Genomic DNA, 25,896 nt, shown 5'->3' with positions numbered 1-25,896 from the left:
GCGGGTGTTTCAGTGCTCTCCATCCGTGTTTTGTGATCGCTTCCACGGTGTTTTGACCGACGTGTGGCCGTGCATTGTCCTGCAACAGCAAAACATCCTGTTTCTGCTGATGTGGTCGAACACGACTCAGTCGAGCTTCAAGTTTCTTCAGTGTAGTCGTATGTGCATCAGAATTTATGGAGGTTCCACTTGGCACGATGTCCACAAGCAAGAGTCCTTCGGAATCGAAAAACACCATAGCCATAACTTTTCCAGCGGAAGGTGTGGTTTTGAATTTTTTTTTTTTTCTTGGGTGAATTTGCACGATGCCACTCCATTGATTGCTTCTTCGTCTCTGGTGAAAAATGATGGAACTACGTTTCATCACCTGTCACAGTTCTTCCAAGAAATTCATCTCCACCATTCTCGTACTATTCCAAAAGTTCGCTGCATACCGTTCTTCTTGTTTCTTTGTGAGCCACTGTCAACAACCTGGGAACCCACCTAGCACAAACCTTTTTTAACGCCAACAGTTTCAGTATTCTGCAAACACTTCCTTCGTTATCCCAGTGTAGCGTGACAATTCGTTCACTGTGACGCGTCTGTCAGCAGTCACCAATTCGTTAAATCTCTGCACATTGTCTGGAGTGTGTGCAGTACGAGGCCTGCCGCTGCGAGGACAATCCTTAATATTGCCGTGCCCGCTTTCGTCACGTAACCAGCTCGCCCACCGACTGACTGTACTGCGATCGACAGCAGCATCTCCGTACACCTTTTTCAACCCCTTGTGGATGTTTCCCAATGTCTCGTTGCACAGGAATTCTATGACAGCACGTTGCTTCTGACGAACGTCAAGTTCAGCAGCCATCTCGAAGACGTGCTGTAACGGCGCCACTCACGGGAACATGTGGAACTAAGTTTGAAAACAAGCGGGAAGGATGCATCTACACACTGTAAAACTTTCACACATGCAGAATGAAAACTGTATTTTTACAAAAAAAAGTGTGCATTTCTTTTGGAGTGACCCTCGTAGTTTACAGGAACAGTTTGTCGACTGATGGTCATGTTGGGTTTGCTTACGCTCGTGCGGGATATACTGAACAGCACTTGTTGCCAGACAGCTGCAGTGTTGCCACTGCAGAACTGGTAGCCATCTCTCGCGCTCCGCTCCTGCATCGAAGAGTAGTTCCTCATTTGTAGTTCTTGACCGGTGCTGTCCGCACCATCCTTTTGTGATGGCCATTCGAGAGTCCTCGTCCTCAAACAATATGGTCAGTGGCCTTTGTACAGATACTGGGATGTGTCAGAATCCCAGGAAATGGACTTGCCGACAGGCTTACCAAAGAGACTACTCGCAAACTGAGTCTGGAAATAGGCATATTGGAATCTTATCTTCAATTGATATTTTGCCACAAAGTTTTTGGGCTCTGGACTATGGAATGGTGTTTCCTGACTGTACCGAACAAGTCACAAGGACGGGGCGTGAGTCGTGCTTGGGTATCTCTGTCGGTAGAGTGCTTGCCCGCGAAAGGCAAAGGTCCCGAGTTCAAGTATCGGTGTGGCACACAGTTTTAATCTGCCAGGAAGTTTCATATCAGCGCACACTCCGCTGTAGAGTGAAAATTTCACTCTAGAAACATCCTCCAGGCTGTGGCTAAGCCATGTCTCTGCAATATCCTTTCTTCCAGGAGTGCTAGTTCTGCAAGGTTCACAGGAGAGCTTCTGTGAAGTTTGGAAGGTAGGAGACGATGTACTGGCAGAAGTAAAGCTGTGAGGACGGGGCGTGAGTCGTGCTTCGGTAGCTCAGTCGCTAGAGCGCTTGCCCGCGAACGGCAAAGGTCCCGGGTTCGAGTCTCGGTCCGGCACACAGTTTTAATCTGTCAGGAAGTTTCATATCAGCGCACACTCCGCTGTAGAGTGAAAATTTCATTCAAGTCACATACAGTACAGGAGGCGACTAATGTACGGCAGTTCTCCAAGCGAACCTCTTGCAAGGGCCCGTTGTCATTTGCCGGCTCTACATCGGCCGTACGACGCTGACTCACGGTCACCACCTATGTCGCGAAGACCCACCTGTGTCACTGTGCCCCACACTGGACTACGGGCCACATCTTGTGACTGTCCAAATTTAGCCACCACGAGTCACACTTAGGTGACAGCGCCTCACCGCAATGGCTGATCTAGTTTTAAGTTTTGTTCAAGATGGGGGTTTTTATCACTCATTCTAAGGGTGGATGTTGTCCATCTTTCCCAGACCTTCACCCTACCTGCATTTTAACTCTTTCTTGGTCCCTTTGGTGCTGTCTGTTCGACTTGTTCATCTTTTCACCATCTGTGTTTCTATTGCCTGGCGGTTTTAGACTGGAGTTTTTAGTGGGTTGCAGAGTGGCTGGCGCATCCCTTTTTTATTCTTGCAATCAGCCAGCCCAGGCCATCTGCTATATTGTTTTAACAACTTTTTACCATTTTCTTCCTTTTAGTTCACGTTTTCACATTTGGCGTGCTTCTTTCGTGTTCTCCTTCAGTGTGGCTACACGTTTAGTTTTACATATATTGTTCCTTCTCCAGAGTTGAGGCACTAGGATTCTTTTCGGGTATGGTTTTCATGCAGGAACTGCGTGACTATGGGAAAAGGGACTGATAACCAAACAGTTTAGTCCCTTTAATCCACAAACCAACCGACCAAGCAGTGACCGATACATTGCGCCCAACACATGCTGTAATCCATCAGTACACCCATGCAGCTTCTGCAGGCCCACAGTGTGACTGTTCAAATGGCTGAAGCTATTCACCTGGAGAACACTCAGTGCAGCTCAGTTGTAGCCAAAAATGAGTGTTGCAAACACTGTTCACCTATAAATCTAGCACAGTCACTGCCTGCGTTGACAAAATAGAGGGCATGCAGGCGAGCCTCTGGAGCACCATCTGATTGCTGACAACCCTGGCGAATAAATCACTGACACTACAATCCTTCAATACGCACACATTATACACTGGTGGCAGTAAATGCAGTTGACTGGCGACTCCATGGAGTGTTCCGTGCACCACGACCAAATAGTGGATAGAATTGGAAGGAGAATCAGCATTGGTCGTATTTTATTTATTTATTTATTTATTTATTTATTGTTATTCTCTGCAAAATCGATTTTCGGTCACTTAGTGACCATCCTCAGTGCTGTAATATACAGTAAAATTGGTAGGCACTGGTATCAACAAGCTTAGAGCGATCACAGTGACCAAAAATCGATTTTGCGAAGAATAAAACAAGAAACAAAAAATACACCAATGCTGATTCTCCTTCCAATTCTATACTAAATGCGGTTCTTTAGGCTGCAACATTTTTTTAATGTAATTTTTTAAAACTTCACTTTGCCCCCACCCCTTTTGGATACTTGGACACATTCTTGTGAATGCTCATCCTGGTCAGAGCATTTAGAATAATGTATTCTTCTTCCTTGCAGGACATTTTCATGCACGTGTCAAACCGGCTAGATTTCGGCCACCTGGTGGACCCGGACACGTTCGACACGTCGAAGACGAACCCGGAGGTCTACCAGATCTTCGAGAACAGGTGGGACTGGGAGCAGCGTTACATCCACGCCAACTACACTGAGAACTTCAACCCCAACAACACGGCGCAGCAGGTGAGGGCAGGCATTGCTGTGGTACTGAGTTTCTGTACCTGTTTTTATTTATTTATATTATCTTTGCTGGGAAGAACATTTAATTCAAATAACTCCTTTACAGGTCTTAATTGGTAGTAGATCCCCTGCTACTATCGATTAATATGTTATATTATATTACGTGTGTCATATGATATGAACGCAAATAAAATACACTTTTTGTGGCCTGGGGGCCAAAGTCAGCCTGTATTCCAAGCCAGAAGTGGGTAGTTCCATTTAAGTTTGTTTGCAGGCCATACTTCGAGAGCAGTGTCTGCGGCAGCCGATAGGATGTGTGGGAGAAGTGTCGTGTGATGCTGGGGGATGTGAGTGGAGTGTGAGTTGTAGAGGCGGCTTGCTCAATGCATCTGGCTTCCGAACCATATATAATAGCTTGGCCAAGTACAGGACAGAGGGCAATTTATAACATACTGGCTGTTGACCTTTTAAACTTTTGCAAATGTTTTAGCAGATTGTAGACAATCTTGTATTACATGTTCACGTACAGTATGAGGATTTTCTTTTATGCACATTCTACTTGTGGATTTTAATTATTTTTACTAAGGATAGTATGAGGAACAGAAGTTGGAGCTTCACTTCTATAGCCCATAGCCTTTACTAGCTAGATAGCAGTTTCTGAGAGGTGCCAGTCAGGTGTACACAGCAGCTTGGTGCACAGGCTGGGAAATACATGCGACAGTAAAGTACTGAGACTGAAGTGAAAAAAAAAAAAAAAATGTTGCTTACCGTTTTAGTCAAGTTTAGTGTTGTCTCCTTCAATGTAATTCCCTTCTGATTGCACACCCTTTTTGCAATTTTTCTGCCATTGATGGTAACATTTCTGGAACTCATTTTGTGTAATATCCTCCAAAACCCTCGTCACAGCTTTTTGGACATCTTGTGTTGTTTGAAAATGGTGTCCCCTGACCGCCGTTTTGACTCTTGGGAATAGAAAAAAAGTCACATGGAGCAATATCTGGTGAATAACTGTGGTAGTACTGATATTTGTTTTGAGGTTAAAAATTGCTGTAGTGACAGAGCAGTATGGGATATCGCATTATAGTGATGCAGAATCCAATTATCAGCAGTGTTGGCACGGACACGAAAAACTCTGTTATGAAGTCTTTCTAAAATTTCTTTGTAATAATATTGGTTAACTGTTTGTCGATGAGGCAGTCACTCTTTATGAACAATTCCCTTGGAATCAAAGAAGCACACAAGCATTCATTTCACTTTTGACTTTGACATGCAAGCTTTTTTTGGTCTGGGTGATCCCTTTGAGCACCATTGCGAACTTTGGCATCTTGTCTCTGGATCGTACTGAAATAACCAACTTTAATCACCAGTGATAACACAGGTCAACAATTCTGGATTGATTTCCGTTTGCTCTAACATATCGGCTGTTGTGGTATGAGATTTTTGGGGACCATTTTTGCACAAATCTTTCTCATACCGAGATCTTCAGTTATTATTAGATGAACCGTTTCTCAGTTGATGTTCAGTTCTTCTGCAATCATTTCCACGGATAATCTTCGATCAGATCGTACGAGTTCACGCACCCTGGCCAAGTTGACATCCGTCCGTGAGGTTGATGGTCATCCACTGCGGTCTTAATCTTCAACATTCGTTCTGCCTTCACTACACATGTTATGCCAACAAAAAACTTGAGCTCTTTACATAACCTTCTGAAGCTTACCATGAGTTGTCGGCGCGTTTTCACCCAATTTAATGCAAAAAGAAATGGCTTACCGTTGTGCAATATTATGCGGTTCCATTTTCGTGATGAGAGACACAAACACATGTTAACTTATTATTATTACAGCACAAGTCATGACTGAGCAGTTGCATTGATGTGCCACTTGGACTAGAACCAGCTTATAGACGGAGGTCAAAGATATTGTGCCTACACAAGTGTGCAGGGTTGCCACATCTTGCAAACAAAATTAGTCTCATTACTTTATTGTCGCACCTCGTAATATTATATGTTGCTTTTATGATAGATTTCGATGTTGTCAAGTGTATGTCACACACGATGTTTTGTAACTGTTATAAATGAAGTGTGTCCGGAAAGTAAGAACCGTTCCATTTTACTGCTACTGCAGCACTAATGTCACAGTTCTGCAAATTCGCACTCATCTCTCTATTTATTTATCTTCCCATTGACCCTATTACAGCCGGTTTGTGTTGTGTTTGCATTTGTGAGTGATCAAAATGTTTAAGATTCCCTGAGTCTGCTGACACTGAAGCTTGCCCTGTAATATGGTTTCTGAATGCAGAGAATGTTAAGCCAGCTGAAAGTCATCATCAGCTTGTAGAGATTTGTGGTGGAAATGTAATAACTGATCTAATAGTGAGGAAATGGGTGAGACAATTCAGCGATGGACGAATCAGTGTTCTTGACAAAGCATGTAGAGGATAGCCTTCTGTTGACAGTGCTGGTTTGGTTGAGAAAGTGAATGACAAAATATGTGAAAACAGACAGTTCACAACATGAATGCTTTGTGATGAGTATCCACAAACTTCAAAAACTGTTTTGCTAGAGATTGTCACATATTGCTTAAATTTTTGCAAATTGTGTTCCCGCCAGGTTCCAAAATTGCCTGCAGTTGTTCACAAAATGAAGTAACTTAGCAGTGTTTTGACATTTCTTAGCCAATACTGTAATGAAGGAGATGAATTCTTAAACAGAATTGTGACTGGTGATGAAACTTAGGTTTGTCGTATCGCTCCAGAAGCAAAACAACAGTTGACGGAGTGGAGGCACTCTCGATCCCCCAAAAAACAAAAATTCAAAATAATGTTGTCAGCACAAAAAAAAAAAAAAAAAATAATAATAATAATAATAATAATAATAATAATAATCGCGTGCACTGTGTTCTGGGAGAGATACGACAATATGGTTATAAGTAAAAAAAAAAATGTGGAATGCGCAATCGAGACATTGTGTTGCTTCTTCACATCACTCATCCCCATTCTGCTCGTGTCAACCAAAACATAAGTCAGCAATTTGGTTGGGAACAGTTCGATCACCTGCGGTACAGTCCCGATCTCACGTCTTCTGACTGCCACTTGTTCTTCAACTTGAAGTGTGATTTTTGAGAAAGGCATTTAGACAGCAACAATGACGCAAAAGTAGTGTTCAGCAGTGCCTGCCTTCATTGGAGGCATCTTTCTGTGAAGAGTGCACAGAGAAGTTGGTTTTCCAGTATGACGAATGTCTGAAAATGGTTGCAACTGTGTTGAATAACAGTTTAAGAAATGCTCTTTCTTGTAAAAATAGATCTTTGTTGGAAAAATGTTTCATGAGCTTTTTTTCCCAAAATGAAACTTAGTTTCTGGACACACCTCGTATTTCAGAGCCGCTGCCCAAGAATGGTCTGAAAGATCAACATTGGTAAACAGAATAAAAAATTAAAAAAATATTGCTATATGGACTGCTACTATGAAGTCAAAACTTATTAGCATTCCTGCATGGTTAAGATAGTGTTGTTTATTTGTTCTGGGTAATGGCTACTTCCTCTTTCCCATTTCTTAATTTTCAAAATTTAATTATTGATAACAAAGGCAAAAATTCCGTATTGTAACATACTTTATATAAATTTTCAGTTCTCTGAGACTGGAGATGTGTGTGCAAGTTGCGTTTGTGTGTGTGTGTGTGTGTGTGTGTGTGTGTGTGTGTGTGTGTGTGTGTGTGTGTGTGTGTGTGTGTGTGTGTGTGCGTGCCTACTGCTGACAAAGGCCTTAATGCCCGAAAGCTATAATTGTGTGAATCTTTTTGTTGTGCCTATCGCGACTCAGCATCTCTGCTATATGGTGAGTAGCAACTTTCTTTCTCTCGTATTGTTACATTCCATCCTGAATTTTCCATTGTTTGCATAAATTTAATTCTACTACAAATGGGTTGCCAATAACATAGCTGTGAGTTGCAGTAAGATTACATTTCTTGGTTGTACTCATTACATAACTTACAGCATGCTTCTTCTGTTCGGTTTTGCAGCCGTGTCCAGATGTCTACTGGTTCCCAATTTTGACACCTCGCTTCTGCAAGGAGTTCATCGAGATCATGGAAGCATTTGGACAGTGGTCTGATGGTACCAACCATGTAAGTGAATATCACAAGAAAATCTTCACGGCTTTCTCGTTGCATAGGATCACATTGTGAGTGCGACATTTTGGAAAGGGTAGTTATACACTTACATTAGATTAGAAGTACTTTTTGTTCTAATAGAGTCATAGTGACGGGATCCTCTAGAATGTAGAACAAGTCAGAAAACAAGAACGCACAAAAAATGCTGACAAAGAAAAACATACATGTAATCTACTGTCCACAGATCCAAAGTGAAATGGTGCTCATGAATTTGGTAGAAGCAAAAATGTTAAATAAGTTTTCGTTTAAAAGGTAATAACCAGGTCGTCACCAACCATGTAAATGTTCAGTACACTGAGGTGCATTGTAGTGATCGTGTGAGACCCAACTCGCTTTATTTGTTCGTGAGACCCAGAAAATATTAGATACAGGTTCCCAGGTAGATGCCATTTTTCTCTACTTCCGGAAGGCGTTTGATACAGTTCTGCCCTGTCGCCTGATAAACAAAGTAAGAGCCTACAGAATATCAGGCCAGCTGTGTGGCTGGATTGAAGAGCTTTTAGCAAACAGAACACAACATGTTGTTCTCAATGGAGAGACGTCTACAGACGTTAAAGTAACCTCTGGCATGCCACAGGGGAGTGTTATGGGACCATTGCTTTTTACTATATACAGGGCTATTACAAATGATTGAAGCGATTTCAGAAATTCACTGTAGCTCCATGCATTGACATATGGTCACGACACACTACAGATACGTAGAAAAACTCATAAAGTTTTGTTCGGCTGAAGCCGCACTTCAGGTTTCTGCCGCCAGAGCGCTCGAGAGCGCAGTGAGACAAAATGGCGACAGGAGCCGAGAAAGCGTATGTCGTGCTTGAAATCCACTCACATCAGTCAGTCATAACAGTGCAACGACACTTCAGGACGAAGGTCAACAAAGATCCACCAACTGCTAACTCCATTTGGCGATGGTATGCGCAGTTTAAAGCTTCTGGATGCCTCTGTAAGGGGAAATCAATGGGTCGGCCTGCAGTGAGCGAAGAAACGGTTGAACGCGTGCGGGCAAGTTTCACGCGTAGCCCGCGGAAGTCGATGAATAAAGCAAGCAGGGAGCTAAACGTACCACAGCCGACGGTTTGGAAAATCTTACGGAAAAGGCTAAAGCAGAAGCCTTACCGTTTACAATTGCTACAAGCCCTGACACCCGATGACAAAGTCAAACGCTTTGAATTTTCGGCGCAGTTGCAACAGCTCACGGAAGAGGATGCGTTCAGTGCGAAACTTGTTTTCAGTGCTGAAGCAACATTTTTTCTTAATGGTGAAGTGAACAGACACAATGTGCGAATCTGGGCGGTAGAGAATCCTCACGCATTCGTGCAGCAAATTCGCAATTCACCAAAAGTTACCGTGTTTTGTGCCATCTCACGGTTTAAAGTTTACGGCCCCTTTTTCTTCTGTGAAAAAAACGTTACAGGACACGTGTATCTGGACATGCTGGAAAATTGGCTCATGCCACAACTGGAGACCAACAGCGCCGTCTTCATCTTTCAACAGGATGGTGCTCCACTGCACTTCCATCATGATGTTCGGCATTTCTTAAACAGGAGATTGGAAAAATGATGGATCGGTCGTGGTGGAGATCATGATCAGCAATTCATGTCATGGCCTCCACGCTCTCCCAACTTAACCCCATGTGATTTCTTTCTGTGGGGTTATGTGAAAGATTCAGTGTTTAAACCTCCTCTACCAAGAAACGTGCCAGAACTGTGAGCTTGCATCAACGATGCTTTCGAACTGATTGATGGGGACATGCTGCGCCGAGTGTTGGAGGAACTTGATTATCGGCTTGATGTCTGCCGAATCACTAAAGGGGCACATATCGAACATTTGTGAATGCCTAAAAAAACTTTTTGAGTTTTTGTATGTGTGCAAAGCATTGTGAAAATATCTCAAATAATAAAGTTATTGTAGAACTGTGAAATCGCTTCAGTCATTTGTAATAACCCTGTATATAAATGACCTAGTAGATAGTATTGGAAGTTCCGTGAGGCTTTTCGCGTATAATGCTGTAGTATACAGAGAAGTTGCAGCATTAGAAAAGTGCAGCAAAATGCAGGAAGATCTGCAGCAGATAGGCACTTGGTGCAGGGACTGGCAACTGACCCTTAACGTAGACAAATGTAATGTATTGCGAATGCATAGAAAGAAGGATCCTTTATTGTACGATTATATGATAGCAGAACAAACACTGGTAGCAGTTACTTCTGTAAAATAACTGGGAGTATGCGTACGGAACGAATTGAAGTGGAATGATCATATAAAATTAATTGTCGGTAAGGCGACTGCCATGTTGAGATTCATTGGGAGAGTCCTTAGAAAATGTAGTCCATCAACAAAGGTGGTGGCTTACAAAACACTTGTTCGACCTATACTTGAGTATTGCTCATCAGTGTGGGATCCGTATCAGATCGGGTTGACAGAGGAGACAGAGAAGATCCAAAGAAGAGTGGCGAGTTTCGTTACAGGGTTATTTGGTAAGTGTGATAGCGTTACGGAGATGTTTAGCAAACTCAAGTGGCAGACTCTGCAAGAAAGGTGCTCTGCATCACAGTGTAACTTGCTGGCCAGCTTTTGAGAGGGTGCATTTGTGGATGACATATCGAATATATTGCTTCCCCCTACTTATACCTCCCGAGGAGATCACGGATGTAAAATTAGAGAGATTTGAGTGCACACGGAGGCTTTCTGGCAGTCAGTGTTCCCGCGAACCGTACACGACTGGAACAGGAAAGGGAGGTAATGACAGTGGCACGTAAAGTGCGCTCTGCCGCACACCATTGGGTGGCTTGCGGAGTATAAATGTAGATGTAGATGTGGATGTAGCCAAGCGTCATCAAATAGAAATACAGTTTCACAACATCGACTTTCATCTCATTACTCCATTGAATCTGTACTTATGACAGATTGTACATAATACATTATTTGATATTACTAATAACATGTACACATTTGTTGATTCTGCTAGGAAATTCATGGAAGAGTTGGAGATGGCCACCAATAAATCCTATAGGCTCCTCTCAAACTGATCTTTATTAGTAGTTGAGCTTCTTATGGCATCTGGCAAGTTATTGAAAATTTGCGTTTCTTAATAATAAACACCTTGTCTCAAGCAAAGTAAGTGACTTTAAATGTTTGTGAAGATTATTTTTATTTCTAGTGCTGATTCCATGATTTGTGCTGTTGGTTTGAAAAAGGGTAACGTTTCTATCCCACGCATTCCTGATAAAAGCTTGACGATGGAGCTTCTTGGGCAGTTGGAGTTTACATTCATAAATGAAAGTCATCTCACAAAAACCCCAGTGGAAAGTGAAGAGTGGAGTTAACTTCCAGACAGCTGCCGTTTGAGTGGCCATAACTGCGGCACAAAAATCCCCAAATTCTCTGTGTTTTGCTCCATAATTTTCTGCCAAGCCTGCGAAGGAGCCACATTGCTCAATTTGTCTCTCAAATATGCTCTTCAATCACAAAAAATAGACTTCCATTAAAAACATTAATGGCTGCCCAGTGTTCATTATTGAAGTTGCAAAAATGAATCAATCCTTGTTTCATGTGTCTTTAGTCATAAATTCTCATGTTGAAAAGAGACTAAATATTTTTATATCAGCAAAAGTAATAAATTTTGGGACAGTGTAATGTAACTGTATAAACAAAAAAGTCTGCTCGCCAATTGGCGGCAGGAGAACACGTCCACAAAGGTACTGAAATATGCAAGCCCCATGAGCCAGCAGCTCCTTCTGGCAGAAGGGCTGAAGGGGAAGGAAGAAGGGTGAAGGAAAAGAACTAGTGAGATTTAGGAAAAGGGGCAGAAAAGTCACCCAAAACTGTAGGGCAAGGGAGACTTACCGAATGGGATGAGAAGGAAAAACTGATTGTTGGGGATGGCACTGGATGAGATTTGAACAATCAAAAACCATTATGAGGTTTCTGAAATCTTATCTGGTGCATTCCCCAACAATCAGTCTTTCCTTCTCATCCAGTCTTTTCTTCTCATCCCTGACCTGGGATTCTGGGTGACTTTTCCGAACTCTACCCCTTTTCCTAAACCTCGACAGTCCTTTCCCTTCACTCCTCTTCCTTCTGCTTTGACCCTTCTGCCCAAAGGAGGAGCCATTGGTTCCAAAAGCTTGCAAAGTTCAATACCTGTATACGTGTGTTCTCCTGCCGTCAACTGGTGAGTAGATTTTGTATCCATAAATACACTCCTGGAAATGGAAAAAAGAACACATTGACACCGGTGTGTCAGACCCACCATACTTGCTCCGGACACTGCGAGAGGGCTGTACAAGCAATGATCACACGCACGGCACAGCGGACACACCAGGAACCGCGGTGTTGGCCGTCGAATGGCACTAGCTGCGCAGCATTTGTGCACCGCCGCCGTCAGTGTCAGCCAGTTTGCCGTGGCATACAGAGCTCCATCGCAGTCTTTAACACTGGTAGCATGCCGCGACAGCGTGGACGTGAACCGTATGTGCAGTTGACGGACTTTGAGCGAGGGCGTATAGTGGGCATGCGGGAGGCCTGGTGGACGTACCGCCGAATTGCTCAACACGTGGGGCGTGAGGTCTCCACAATACATCGATGTTGTCGCCAGTGGTCGGCGGAAGGTGCACGTGCCCGTCGACCTGGGACCGGACCGCAGCGACGCACGGATGCACGCCAAGACCGTAGGATCCTACGCAGTGCCGTAGGGGACCGCACCGCCACTTCCCAGCAAATTAGGGACACTGTTGCTCCTGGGGTATCGGCGAGGACCATTTGCAACCGTCTCCATGAAGCTGAGCTACGGTCCCGCACACCGTTAGGCCGTCTTCCGCTCACGCCCCAACATCGTGCAGCCAGCCTCCAGTGGTGTCGCGACAGGCGTGAATGGAGGGACGAATGGAGACGTGTCGTCTTCAGCGATGAGACTCGCTTCTGCCTTGGTGCCAATGATGGTCGTATGCGTGTTTGGCGCCGTGCAGGTGAGCGCCACAATCAGGACTACATACGACCGAGGCACACAGGGCCAACACCTGGCATCATGGTGTGGGGAGCGATCTCCTACACTGGCCGTACACCACTGGTGATCGTCGAGGGGACACTGAATAGTGCACGGTACATCCAAACCGTCATCGAACCCATCGTTCTACCATTCCTAGACCGGCAAGAGAACTTGCTGTTCCAACAGGACAATGCACGTCCGCATGTATCCCGTGCCACCCAACGTGCTCTAGAAGGTGTAAGTCAACTACCCTGGCCAGCAAGATCTCCGGATCTGTCCCCCATTGAGCATGTTTGGGACTGGATGAAGCGTCGTCTCACGCGGTCTGCACGTCCAGCACGAACGCTGGTCCAACTGAGGCGCCAGGTGGAAATGGCATGGCAAGCCGTTCCACAGGACTGCATCCAGCATCTCTACGATCGTCTCCATGGGAGAATAGCAGCCTGCATTGCTGCGAAAGGTGGATATACACTGTACTAGTGCCGACATTGTGCATGCTCTGTTGCCTGTGTCTATGTGCCTGTGGTTCTGTCAGTGTGATCATGTGATGTATCTGACCCCAGGAATGTGTCAATAAAGTTTCCCCTTCCTGGGACAATGAATTCACGGTGTTCTTATTTCAATTTCCAGGAGTGTATCTTTAACAAGTCACAATACCAGAGAAGGAAACTTGCTACTCACCATATGGCGGAGATGCCGAGTCGTGGTAGGCACAACAAAAAGATTCACACAATTATAGCTTTCAGCCATTAAGGCCTCTGTCAGCAGTAGACACAAATACACACACACACTCACGCAAACGCAACTTGCGTACACTTCTGCAGTCTCAGAGAATTGAAACTACACTGCAAACTGCAGCACCAATGCATGATGGGAGTGGTGACTGGGTGGGGGTAAGGAGGAGGCTGGGGCGGGGAGGGGGAGGGATAGTATGGTGGGAGCGGCGGACAGTGAAGTGTTGCAGTTTAGACGGTGGGTAGGAGAGAAGGTGGGGAGGGGGTAAGTAATGGAAAGGAGAGAAATAAAAAGAAATTAAAAGACTGGGTGTGGTGGTGAAATGACGGCTGTGTAGTGCCGGATTGGGAACAGGGAGGGGGCCGGATGGGTGAGGACAGTGACCGACGAAGGTTGAGGCCAGGAGGGTTACGGGAAGGATGTATTGCAGGGAAAGTTTGTACCTGTGCAATTCACAAAAGCTGGTGTTAGTGGGGAGGATCCGTATGGTACAGGCTGTGAGGCAGTCACTGAGATGAGGGATATCGTGTTTGGCAGCAAGTTCAGGAACAGGGTGGTCGACTCGTCTTTTGGCAACAGTTTGTCGGTGGCCGTTCGTGCGGACAGACAGCTTGTTGGTCGTCATGCCTACATAGAATGCAGCACAGTGGTTGCAGCTTAGCTTGTAAATCACATGACTGGTTTCACAGGTAGCCCTGCCTTTGACGGGATAGGTGATGTTAGTGACCGCACTGGAGTAGGTGGTGGTAGGAGGCTGTGCGGGGCAGGTCTTGCATCTAGGTCTATTACAGGGGTATGAGCCGTGAGGTAAGGGAGTGGGAGCAGGGGTCGTGTAAGGATGGATGAGTATATTGTGTAGGTTGGGTGGGCGACGGTGGAATACCACGGTAGGAGGGGTGGGAAGGATAGCGGGTAGGACATTTCTATTTCAGGGCACGACGAGAGGTAGTCGAAACCCTGGCGGAGAATGTAATTCGATTGGAAGGAGAAACAGCATTGGTCGTATTTTTTTTGTTTTATTATCCGCAAAATCGATTTTCGGTCACTTAGTGACCATCCTCAGTGCTGTAATATACAATTAAAATTGGTAGGCACTGGTATCAACAAGCTTAGAGCGATCACATAATAATGCGGATAATAAAACAAAAAAATACGACCAATGCTGTTTCTCCTTCCAATTGTATCCATTATCTGGTCGTGGTGCACAGAACACTCCGTGGAGTCGCCAATCGATAGAATGTAATTCAGTTGCTCCAGTCTCGGACAGTACTGAATTATGAGGGGAATGCTCCTCTGTGCCCGGACTGTGGTACTTTTTGTCGTGCCTATCGCGACTCGGCATCTCCGCTGTATGGTGAGTAGCATCTTTCCTTTTCTGGTATTGTTACGTTACATCCCTGATTTTCCATTGTTTAATTTTTAACAAGTCAGGCATTACTGGAGGTGGAAAAGTTGGCGCTTTCCCCTGAGTGGTCTGTATGTGTATCCTGTTTCATTTCATCTGAATGAGTCTACTCAAAACTGTGAGAGGGAAGGAACACGCATTAAATTTCGGGTTTGGTGTAAACTAGAGGCTGTCTCGGATAGATGTTTCTGTGCTTACTTTCCACATCGGGAGTGGTTATAAATCTGAGCTACGAGTGACGTCCCCCATTGTCGTGTCAGGAGTTAACCTGTAGGCCGTGCGGTACTTTATTTAGCTGGCCAAATTGTGTCACGAACTCCTGAAACTTTCGTGTGCTGCCAGAGATAATGTCAGTGTCTGTGATGGAGGGGTACTGGTTGTGCTGCTGATTCCATTAGAAGGCAAGTAACTAAGCTTATTTCTCTGTAGCACATATCTCAGTGTGCAAAGCTTTCATCATCCAGCCAAGAGATGATGTTCGGTTTGTAGGGTGCTCAACTGCGCGATCATCAGCACCCGTACAAATTCCCGACCTGTGCTCAGTCCAAGCTCGCCACTTACATGAATGCTGATGTAATGATGAGAACAACAGAAACACCCAGTCACCTGAAAAGGTGAAAATCCCTTGCCCCACTGGGAATCGAACCCGAGACCCCGTGCAGCCAATAGAGTGCAGTTTTAAGACTTTGGAGACAAAGCCTGAGAGTAGCTTGTGCCACCACTTTGTGTAAAAAGACCTGCCCCTTGACTGGTGCTTCCTTCAGGTATCAATTTTGAAAACTGTTTCAAAAGAAATCTTAGCAAATGTAACAGCTGCTGTCGTGAATGGCTGAGCCAATATGATCGTACTGACATAATGTTGTGCATGTACTCGTTACATTCACAATTTGCTGTAATTCTACTACAGACACTTTGTTTGTTGACTGAGCAAGAAACTTTGGAAGCTCAAGAGGAAGAAATTGCTTAATAATTCATCTCGCATTGTATTCTTGTGAGTATAATTATATAAGGTGTGTTTTTTTAAGTAAGCATCATTTTGAAATTAAAAAAAGATGTGCTAAGGTGTCTCAATAATTTTATTTTTACCTGAAAGCCTGTACCTTAATCTACTTTTCTACATAATTTCCATCAATATTGAGGCACTTGTCATAACGTTGTACCAGTTTTTTTGAATACCCTCCTCATAGAAGTCTGCCGCCTGACTTGTTAACCACTGCATCACCACTGTTTTGACTTCCCCATCGTCTCGAAGATGCTGACCACCCAGGTGTTCCTTCAATTTCAGGAACACATGGTAGTCACTGGGCGCAAGATTGGGGCTGTACGGAGGATGATCTAGAGTTTCCCATCGGAAAGGTGTGATGAGATCTTTGGTCTGATTCGCCACATGTGGACGGGCATTGTCTTGCAGCAAAATGATGCCCTTGCTCAACTCCCATGGACTGTTGCTTTGATTCTGGTGCGACATAGGCCACCCGTGTTTCATTGCCCGTAACAGTTTGGCTTAAGAAATCATCACCGTCGTTGTGGTACCACTCAAGGAAAGTCAATGCACTGTCTAAACGTTCGGTTTTGTGCACATCCGTCAACATTTTCCGTACCCAACGTGCGCACAACTTTTGGTAATTCCAGTGCTCGGTCGCAATGTCATACAAACCACTACGAGAAACATTAGGAAAGCCATCCCGCAAGGAGGAAATCGTAAAGCGTCTGTTTTCTCTCACCTTATTGTCCACTTCCTGCACCAAACTTTCATTAACGACCGAAGGATGCCCACTCCGGTTTTCAACATGCACATTTGTGCGGGCACCTTTACATGCTCTCACCCACTTTCCTACCATTCCACCACTCATTATGTTTTCTCCGTAAACTGCACAGATCTCACGACGAATATCGATCGCTTTTAGGCCTTTAGCACTAAGAAATCTTATAACAGCCCGAACTTCACAGTCAGCGGGACTCACGATTATCGGAGACATCTTAAACACTCACTACACAACGTAAACGAGGAAGAATCAGATTGTAATGATGTCACTGCATAGATTAAGGTACAGGCTTTCATGTAAAAATAAAGTTATTGAGATATCTTAGCACATCTTTTTTTTAATTTCAAAATGGTACTTACTTAAAAAACACGCCTTGTACTTCCAGTCAAAATTATTTTAAAATTTGTAATCTGTCAAAGAACTAAAGGAAATATGAAATATATATCTTGAATCTTGGCCCTTTTTAGTATATATTACTCTTGAAGATATAGCAGTATGTGCCAATAATGTTTTAAATAACAGCATAAATGGCTAATTTCCCAGGCCTGATATTCTTCTAGGTGGTTATTGTCCAAAGTGTTAAACACACTGCTACACAGAGCTGAAACTGTTTCTGATGAGGACCTCTTGGGTTCTGAGATGAGATACCTGAAAATGTATGGGAATGAGAAGTATTGGTAGAATGAGAATAACTTAGGAGCAAAGATAACAACTCACCGAACAGTAGAGGCGTTGAGTTGATGGCAGACGCATAAAAAAGATGGAAACTTGCTAGCTTTCAGATTAATTTTTTTCTAGCTAGAGAGAAAAGCACACACAAACTTGTACAACTGCTTTGTGTCAGCCGAATACACAGTGTAGTTTTACAGATTTTTTTATGTTTGTGCGTATGGGAGGCATGGAGGGGGGGGGGGGGTGTTACATGCATTCTCTAGCTGGAAGAATAATTTGTGTGATAGCTAGTTATTTTCCCATCTGGTTGATGTGCCTGTTAGTCACTCGACACCTCTGCTGTTTGGAGAGTTTTTACCTTTGCACCTAAATTATTTATGAATGAGATGTTAAGTTAAGCATCGCTAAAAAGAGGGGGAAGGAGAAGAGGGGTAGAGAAGGAGAGAGAGAGAGAGAGAGAGAGAGAGAGAGAGAGAGACCTCATCATGAGAAGGCGATGAACCCATAGCATTCAGTCCTTTCTTTGGAGCTAAAAGAAATAAAATAGACAGAGTCCAGGGACAGACACAATATTTACTCCATTTTACGACCATCCAATAAAATTAAAGACATGCTGTGCCCAGTAAAAAGCCTTGGTCTGAGTGTTGCAGGTACATTGACCAGTCAATATGCATTATGTACAATTTCGTGATGCTGCACAGAACACCTACACCACATTAAATATTGCAATTTTTACAAAAATATTGTTGCTGAACACAGTGCCACAAAGCGTATATGAGATTATGTTTGATGAAATGAAAATATTATCGCAAGCACCTACCTACTAGCCATTCAATCATCAAGTAAGCTTTCATGATCAGATTGTCCTACATCATCTTAACCCTAGGACGCCCAAGCCTTTTTTTCTAACTTGGATGCCTGGGGGGGGGGGGGGGGGGGGGGGTTCGGCGAGCCCACAGGTATTAAATAAGTTTACTGACGAAAAATTACAACTTTCAAAATGGTTTATGTATTTTAACTAAGGCATCGGTTTATAAATGTTGTTAATTGTTATAAATATTGGAATGAGTAAATAAAAAATTGACATATTGCAATACAAAATACAGATGTGTTCATATACAATAGACTACTCTGAGTCCTCAACTTCAAGGCGAGAGACACACTTCACAATTTTTTCTGAATGTGTATTACACACATGTTTATGACACTGTCCACAATACTGTTTTCGTTTACTTCTGCTTGTCCACAATACTGTTTTGGTTTACTTCTGCTTCTTTGTTTTAGCTTTTCTTACACAAACATGGCACCGGCCTTTCCTTGCAGGAGGCTGAAGTGCTTCTGTTGTCACTTCTTTGATTTTCTTTTGTAGAATAGTCTCCATTAATTGAACAATTTGGTTAGATAACCCTCTTGCATTGACACTTCTTTCTTCTACCTGCAATTTCACTAATTCCATCCCAGCTTGCAGAAGATAAAGTTTCCATTTGTTGTGTTTCTTTTCATTCCATCTTGAATGTTGCTGGATGTGTACGGTGGTTGCATTGATAGCACAAATGTCGATGAGAGAGTAAAATACATATAGAGGCCATGTCTCTGTATCTCAGTTTTATTCTTCTCTCCTCCAACAGTGCCTTTATCTTGGTGCACTGTTGCCAAACATCAGTAAGTTTTTACTTGGTTTCGTTTTTGCTGTGTAGGACACCAAAGTTACTGGAGGCCTACGTGTTGGGAACTGCACTATCTCACTGCAAGTTTACAAGATAAATAACAGCTGACTGACATCAACAATCACTTCCTCTGAAAGTAAACCGATTGTTGTGAATATCAAGAATACCAACCAACAAGAAACTAACTAGCATTGTTGTAGAGATGAAAAATACGAAATCCTACTAAGGGATATTTTCTATAGCATGGAAGCCTGGAAGGAGGGGGGGGGGGGGCGTTTGTTGGACCCATAATAAGTTTATTTATTTTTTCTTTCAAAGCAGGAATTTTCTATAAAATATATTGACACTAACATTTCATAAAATAGCCAACAAACAATAACTCAAAGGGAATATGTAGTATGAAAGTTACTTGGGCAAAATCAGGGGACATAAAAAATTTTGGGTTCAACGAACCCCCCCCCCCCCTCCCTTAGGTGTTCTAGGGTTAACTGGGGCAATAGCTATATGTGGTGCATGGAAATTGGCGCTTAATGGTGAAAGGTTACAGAGAAATGAACTGAGTCATCCAACAAACCATCTGATGAAATCAGATTTGCTATTAATTGTTCCTCAGTCGCAAATGTGACATACACTTTGGTAGTGTACAGAAATCCTGCGACTTTGTTGGCGTCTCTGTGAAGAGCCCCATGTGAGGGTGTGGGAGTCCAGCAATCCCTCGACCTGTCCCCAATCAGTTGCTGATCGCTTATAATTTCCGAGTGATCTCGTGAATCACTTGCATGAGGTGGCAGTATGGCTGTGACTCATTTGCCTAGCTGTTAAGCATAGTTGGGAAGTTTTGTTTTGTCTCACTATCACACATAGTATGTCCTTTATATTGGACATATAGTTATTCAGCGAACCGTTCTGAAGAGTGTAGTGGGAGTCAAATATTCCGCTAATAAGAAAGGATACAAATCTAAAACTGATGATACTCTTAGACTTTGCAGTAAACAGCATACTGAAGGTTGTGCTTTAGAAGTAAAAAGTAATTTGGAAGTCATTGTATACTGGGCTCCACATGGTGATTTTGAGTTATTTATGAAAGGACTAGAATTACACACACAAAAAATGTTTTGCATCACCTCAGTTCTGAAAGTTCTGGAACCTGTATAGAAAATTGGAATAGAGATTCGGCACTTAAGTATATTACACTTTACAAAATGGACATCGACATTCAAGAAACGGTCAAACAAACCGTTAACTTGCCCCATGAACGCCGAGTGAAAAATTGCGCACCACAGTGATCACAAAGGTTCGCACCAGCCAGATCAAAGGCGATCTCCTTGGGAGTTACAAACCGTGCAGGACGTTCAGCTGCAGGTATCCACTCTTAAAAGAATCCATGCAAACACATAAAAAGAAATTACATCACCTCGGTTCCGAGAGTTCCGGAACCTGTACAGAAAATTGGAATGGAGATCAACATAAACATCATTTCCGCTCTTTTTATTGCTCATGAAAACCACACATTCCATTTCGTACCACCATACAGTGAGTTCTTCAGAGGTGACGGTCCAGATTGCTGTACACACCGGTACCTCTAATACACAGTAGCATGTCTCCTTGCATTGATGCATGCCTGTATTTGTCGTGACATACTATCCAGAAGCTCATCGAGGCACTGTTGGTCCAGATTGTCCCTCTCCTCAACAGCAATTCGGCGTAGATCCCTCAGAGTGGTTGGTGGGTCACGTCGTTAATAGACAGCCCTTTTCAGTCTACCCCAGGCTCGTTTGATAGGGTTCATGTCTGGAGAACATGCTGGCCACTCCAGTCGAGCGACATCATTATCCTGAAGGAAGTCATTCATGAGATGTGCACGATGGGGACACGAATTGTCGTCCAGTAAGATGAATGCCTCGCCAATAAGCTGCCGATACGGTTCCACTGTCGGTCGGAGGATGACATTCTCGTATCGTACAGCCGTTATGGCGCCTTCCGTGACCACCAGCGGCGTACGTCGGCCCCACAAAATGCCACCTCAAAACAGCAGGCAACGTCCACCTTGCTACACTCGCTGGACAGTGTGTCTAAGGCATCCGGCCCGACCGAGATGCCTCCAAACACGTCTCCGATGATTGTCTGGTTGAAGGCATATGCGACACTCCGGTGAAGAGAATTTGATGCAAATCCTGACTGGTCCATTCAGCATGTTGTCGGCCCCATCTGCACCGTACTGCACGGTGTCGTGGTTGCAAAGATGGACCTCGCCACAGACATTGGGAGTGAAGTTGTGCATCGTGCAGCTTATTGCACACAGTTTGAGTCGTAACATGACGTCCTGTGGCTGCACGAGAAGCATTATTCAACACAGTGGTGTTGCTGTCAGGGTTCCTCCGAACCATAATTCGTAGGTAGTGGTCATCCACTACAGTAGCAGCCCTGAGCAAGTCAGGTCATCGACAGTTCCTGTCCCTCTGTATGTCCTCAATGTCTGAACAACATCGCTTCAGTTCACGCAGAGGCACCTGGACACTTCCCTTGTTGAGAGCCCTTCCTGGCACAGAGACAGAGTAACAATGCGGATGCGATCGACCCTCAGTACTGACCTTCTAGGCTCGGTTGGACTAGAGGCAACACGAGCCGTTTACCTCCTTCCTGGTGGAATGACTGGAACTGATCAGCTGTCGGACCCCCTCCATCTTATAGGCGCTATTCGTGCACGGTTGTTTATATCTGTGGGTGGGTTTGGTGACGTCTCTGAACAGTCAAAGGGACTGTGTCTATGATACAATATCCACAGTCAATGTCTGTCTTCAGGAGTTCTGGGAACCGGGACGATGCAAAACTTTTTCCACGTGTGTGTATTATGAAATTTAAGTGGACATTTTAATTTAGTTACAGGAAATGTATTTGAATTTGTGAATAAGGGAAACCTGCAACTATAGAATGGAATGACGGCAATGAAAAGTTGTGCCAGACTGGGATTTGAATGCAGATTTCCCACTTTAAGTGAGTGGTCACCTTAACTGTGTTGGCTACCTGTGCACAACTCAGTGGCCAGACTCATATTCCCGTACGTTGTCATTCTGGTGTCACAACCTGCACTTGTATACACATTATATAATTCCTGTACAGGGGAGACATTTATTTGAAAGTCGCTGGCTTGGTCTCGGCAGAGTAATACGAAGTTACAGTGCCTGTATTGTAAGAAGTACAGTGTCTGAAGGAACAGGCAGTGTGGTGACTACAGGATATGAAATGGCAGTTGCAAATAAGGGCAACCTCCAACTGTAGAATGGAATGGTGACATCGAAAATTTGTGCCGGACTGGGAAATTTCCAGTATTTCATTATGGCTGTGGTCACCACAGTTCCTGTTCCTTAGGACATGCATGTGTGTCCAAAGAACATTTATTCATACTTCTTACAAATACACAAACTGCAATATTGCATCTAATTTAGTTTCTTAGGATATAGCCATTCTACAGCCACACTTTAGTCCCTTGTCATACCATAACATCTAACTCTCTGGCATAAAATTTGCAATGAGAATTATTGAAAATAGCAGTGCTGCTGTCAATAAAATTTCTATAGACACATTTAGAATGCAAAGCCATTGTGTAAATACTTCTGTGTAATCAGAAGTATCCGGGCACCTGGCTGAAAATGACTTAAAAGTTCATGGCACCCTCTATCAGTAATGCTGGAATTAAATATGGTGTCGGTCCACCCTTAGCCTTGATGACAGATTCCACTCTCGCAGATATACGTTCAATCAGGTGCTGGAGGGCTTCTTGGGGAGCAGCAGCCCATTCTTCACAGAATGTTGCACTGAGGAGAGGTATCGATGTCAGTCGGTGAGGCCTGGCACGAAGTCGGCGTTTCAAAATATGCCAACAGTATTCTATAGGATTCAGGTGAGGAGTCTGTGCAGACCAGTCCATTACAGGGATGTTATTGTCATGTAACCACTCCACCACAGGCTGTGCATTACAGGCAGGTGCTCGATGGGTGTTGAAAGAGGCAATCACCATCCCAAAATTCCTCTTCAACAGGTGGAAAGCAAGAAGGTGCTTAAAACGTGGATGCCGGGCCCGGTGGCCGAGCAGTTTTTGGTGCTTCAGTCCGGAACCGCGTGACTGCTACAGTCGCAGGTTCGAATCCTGCCTCGCATGGATGTGTGTGATGTCCTTTGGTTAGTGAGGTTTAAGTAGTTCTAAGTTGTAGGGGACTGATGACCTCAGCTGTTAAGTTCCATAGTGCTCAGAGCCATTTGAACCATTTTTTTAAAACGTGGATGTAGGCCTGTGTTGTGATAGTGGCATGCAAAACAAGAAGGGGTGCAAGCTCCCTCCATGAAAAAAATGACCGAACCATAACACCACCGCTTCCAAATTTTACTGTTGGCACTTCACACGCCGGAAGATGACGTTTACCGGGCATTCACCATACCCACACCCTGGCATCAGATGACCACATTGTGTACCATGATTCATCACTCCACACAATGTTTTTCCACTGTTCAATCGTCCAATGTTTACGCTCTTTACAACAAGTGAGGCATTGTTTGGCATTTACTGGCACGATGTGAGCAGCCGCTCAATCTCGAAATCCAAGTTTTCTCACCTCTCGTCCAACTGTTGTAGTACTTGCAGTGGATCCTGATGCAGTTTGGAATTCCTGTGTGACGGTCTGGATAGATGTTTTCCTATTACGCATTACGACCCTCTTCAACTGTTGGCAGTGTCTGTCAGTCAACAGATGAGGTCAGCCTGTATGCTTTTGTGCTGTTCGTGTCCCTTCACAGTTTCCACTTCACTATCACATAAGAAACAGTGGACCTAGGGACGTTTAGGAGTGTGGAAATCTCGCGTGCAGACGTGTGACACGAGTGGCACCCAATCACCTGACCACGTTCGAAGTCCGTGAATTCCGTGGAGCGCCCCATTCTGCTGTCATGTCTAACGATTACTGAGCTCGCTGATGGAGTAGATGGCAGTAGGTAGCAGCACAATGCACCTAATATAAAAAACATACGTTTTTGGGGGTGTCCGGATACTTTTGATGACATCGTGTATTTATGAAATACGGGCTAGAAAGATGTACACAACACACTTGGAGTCAGAGAAAAATGTAATGTATTCTTTAATATATCCTACAGTTTCCAAGAAAGGTCTAACAAAACATTCAATTCAGTTTTTTATTGATTATTTTATTTGCAAGTGTCAGTCCAAATATGGGTCAAAATTGCTCAGTAAACTGCTAACGTGTGGCAGGGTGGCAGTGAGCGATTGTCGGTGGCAGCTCCAATGAGACTGTCAGCAATGTGCCACCCACTTGTGGGGCCCACGGTACGATTGGCCAGCTACATAATGGGTCTGCAAGACGTGTCTGTAAGAGGTGGTGATGGCGACACAGCGAGCCTTCACGAGCTCGTGTGTGCAAACAAATCTGACTCGGCAAGAAAATGGAGAAACATTTATCCTATAGTGTCACTGCAAAAATCTGTATACTCATAGTGGATCGATCTCTCTCTCTCTCTCTCTCTCTCTCTCTCTCTCTCTCTCTCTCTCTCTCTCTGTCTCTTTCTTCTTTTTCCCCCCAGTACTTAAAAGCTTGAGAATACAGAAAACAAGAGTACCAGTATCACTACCGACAGGAATCTGGCAGCCACTCTCTTCACACTGGTGTTTCCTTTTGCAGGACCCGCGGTTGGAGGGCGGTTACGAGAACGTGCCGACGCGTGACATCCACATGAAGCAGGTGGGGCTGGACCCGCAGTGGATGGAGTTCCTGCGCGTGTACGTGCGGCCGCTGCAGGAGCTCGTCTTCCTGGGATACATCCACGACGTGAGTCCGAGTCCGCTTCTCCTTACTTCAGCTCGTTTCTGTCCGAGCCACTGGCACAGTACACGTATACCGTGACGCCCGTTGTGTCGTCGTATTGCGAGGCGCCACGTATACCGTTTGTATACGTATACGTGTATGTCGTCGTTGTCGTCTCCTCTTTCCCTCGTCGATATCGGAGCGTGAGAAATGTTTATGTTAGTCAAAATGTTATGACAGCGAACCGATAGCTCTGTACTGACAAGTTACTCTGTAACTGCAATATATGATCTGAAGATGGGCAGCTAGCCTGAAACCGGTCATTGAAAATAAAAAATAGCGATCAAAGACTGAAATGCCATATTTTAATTTTTGTTTACGTTAGTGTTTACCTATTTGTTGTCGGCAACACACAACTGCACTTCCACGGTATCACCTGATTCCGGAATAGCTAGTTTAATATACACTCCTGGAAATGGAAAAAAGAACACATTGACACCGGTGTGTCAGACCCACCATACTTGCTCCGGACACTGCGAGAGGGCTGTACAAGCAATGATCACACGCACGGCACAGCGGACACACCAGGAACCGCGGTGTTGGCCGTCGAATGGCGCTAGCTGCGCAGCATTTGTGCACCGCCGCCGTCAGTGTCAGCCAGTTTGCCGTGGCATACGGAGCTCCATCGCAGTCTTTAACACTGGTAGCATGCCGCGACAGCGTGGACGTGAACCGTACGTGCAGTTGACGGACTTTGAGCGAGGGCGTATAGTGGGCATGCGGGAGGCCGGGTGAACGTACCGCCGAATTGCTCAACACGTGGGGCGTGAGGTCTCCACAGTACATCGATGTCGTCGCCATTGGTCGGCGGAAGGTGCACGTGCCCGTCGACCTGGGACCGGACCGCAGCGACGCACGGATGCACGCCAAGACCGTAGGATCCTACGCAGTGCCGTAGGGGACCGCACCGCCACTTCCCAGCAAATTAGGGACACTGTTGCTCCTGGGGTATCGGCGAGGACCATTCGCAACCATCTCCATGAAGCTGGGCTACGGTCTCGCACAC

General features: G+C 44.5%; 1 protein-coding gene across 1 annotated transcript in view; it reads left to right on the top strand.

The window, feature by feature from the left end:
• Positions 1 to 25,896, top strand: part of LOC124720509 (procollagen-lysine,2-oxoglutarate 5-dioxygenase) — a 438,909-nt gene that overhangs the window by 401,456 nt on the left and 11,557 nt on the right. Inside the window, exons 12-14 of the mRNA XM_047245868.1 lie at positions 3,441 to 3,623; positions 7,639 to 7,743; positions 24,708 to 24,854. Coding sequence (XP_047101824.1) covers positions 3,441 to 3,623; positions 7,639 to 7,743; positions 24,708 to 24,854 — 435 coding nt within the window. The remainder of the gene's footprint in view (positions 1 to 3,440; positions 3,624 to 7,638; positions 7,744 to 24,707; positions 24,855 to 25,896) is intronic.

This window comes from Schistocerca piceifrons, chromosome 11 (assembly GCF_021461385.2).
Source record: "Schistocerca piceifrons isolate TAMUIC-IGC-003096 chromosome 11, iqSchPice1.1, whole genome shotgun sequence".
NCBI classification, from domain to species: Eukaryota; Metazoa; Arthropoda; class Insecta; order Orthoptera; family Acrididae; genus Schistocerca; species Schistocerca piceifrons.
Note: the sequence above shows the minus strand (reverse complement) of the source record. Positions and strands in the feature narration are given on the sequence as shown.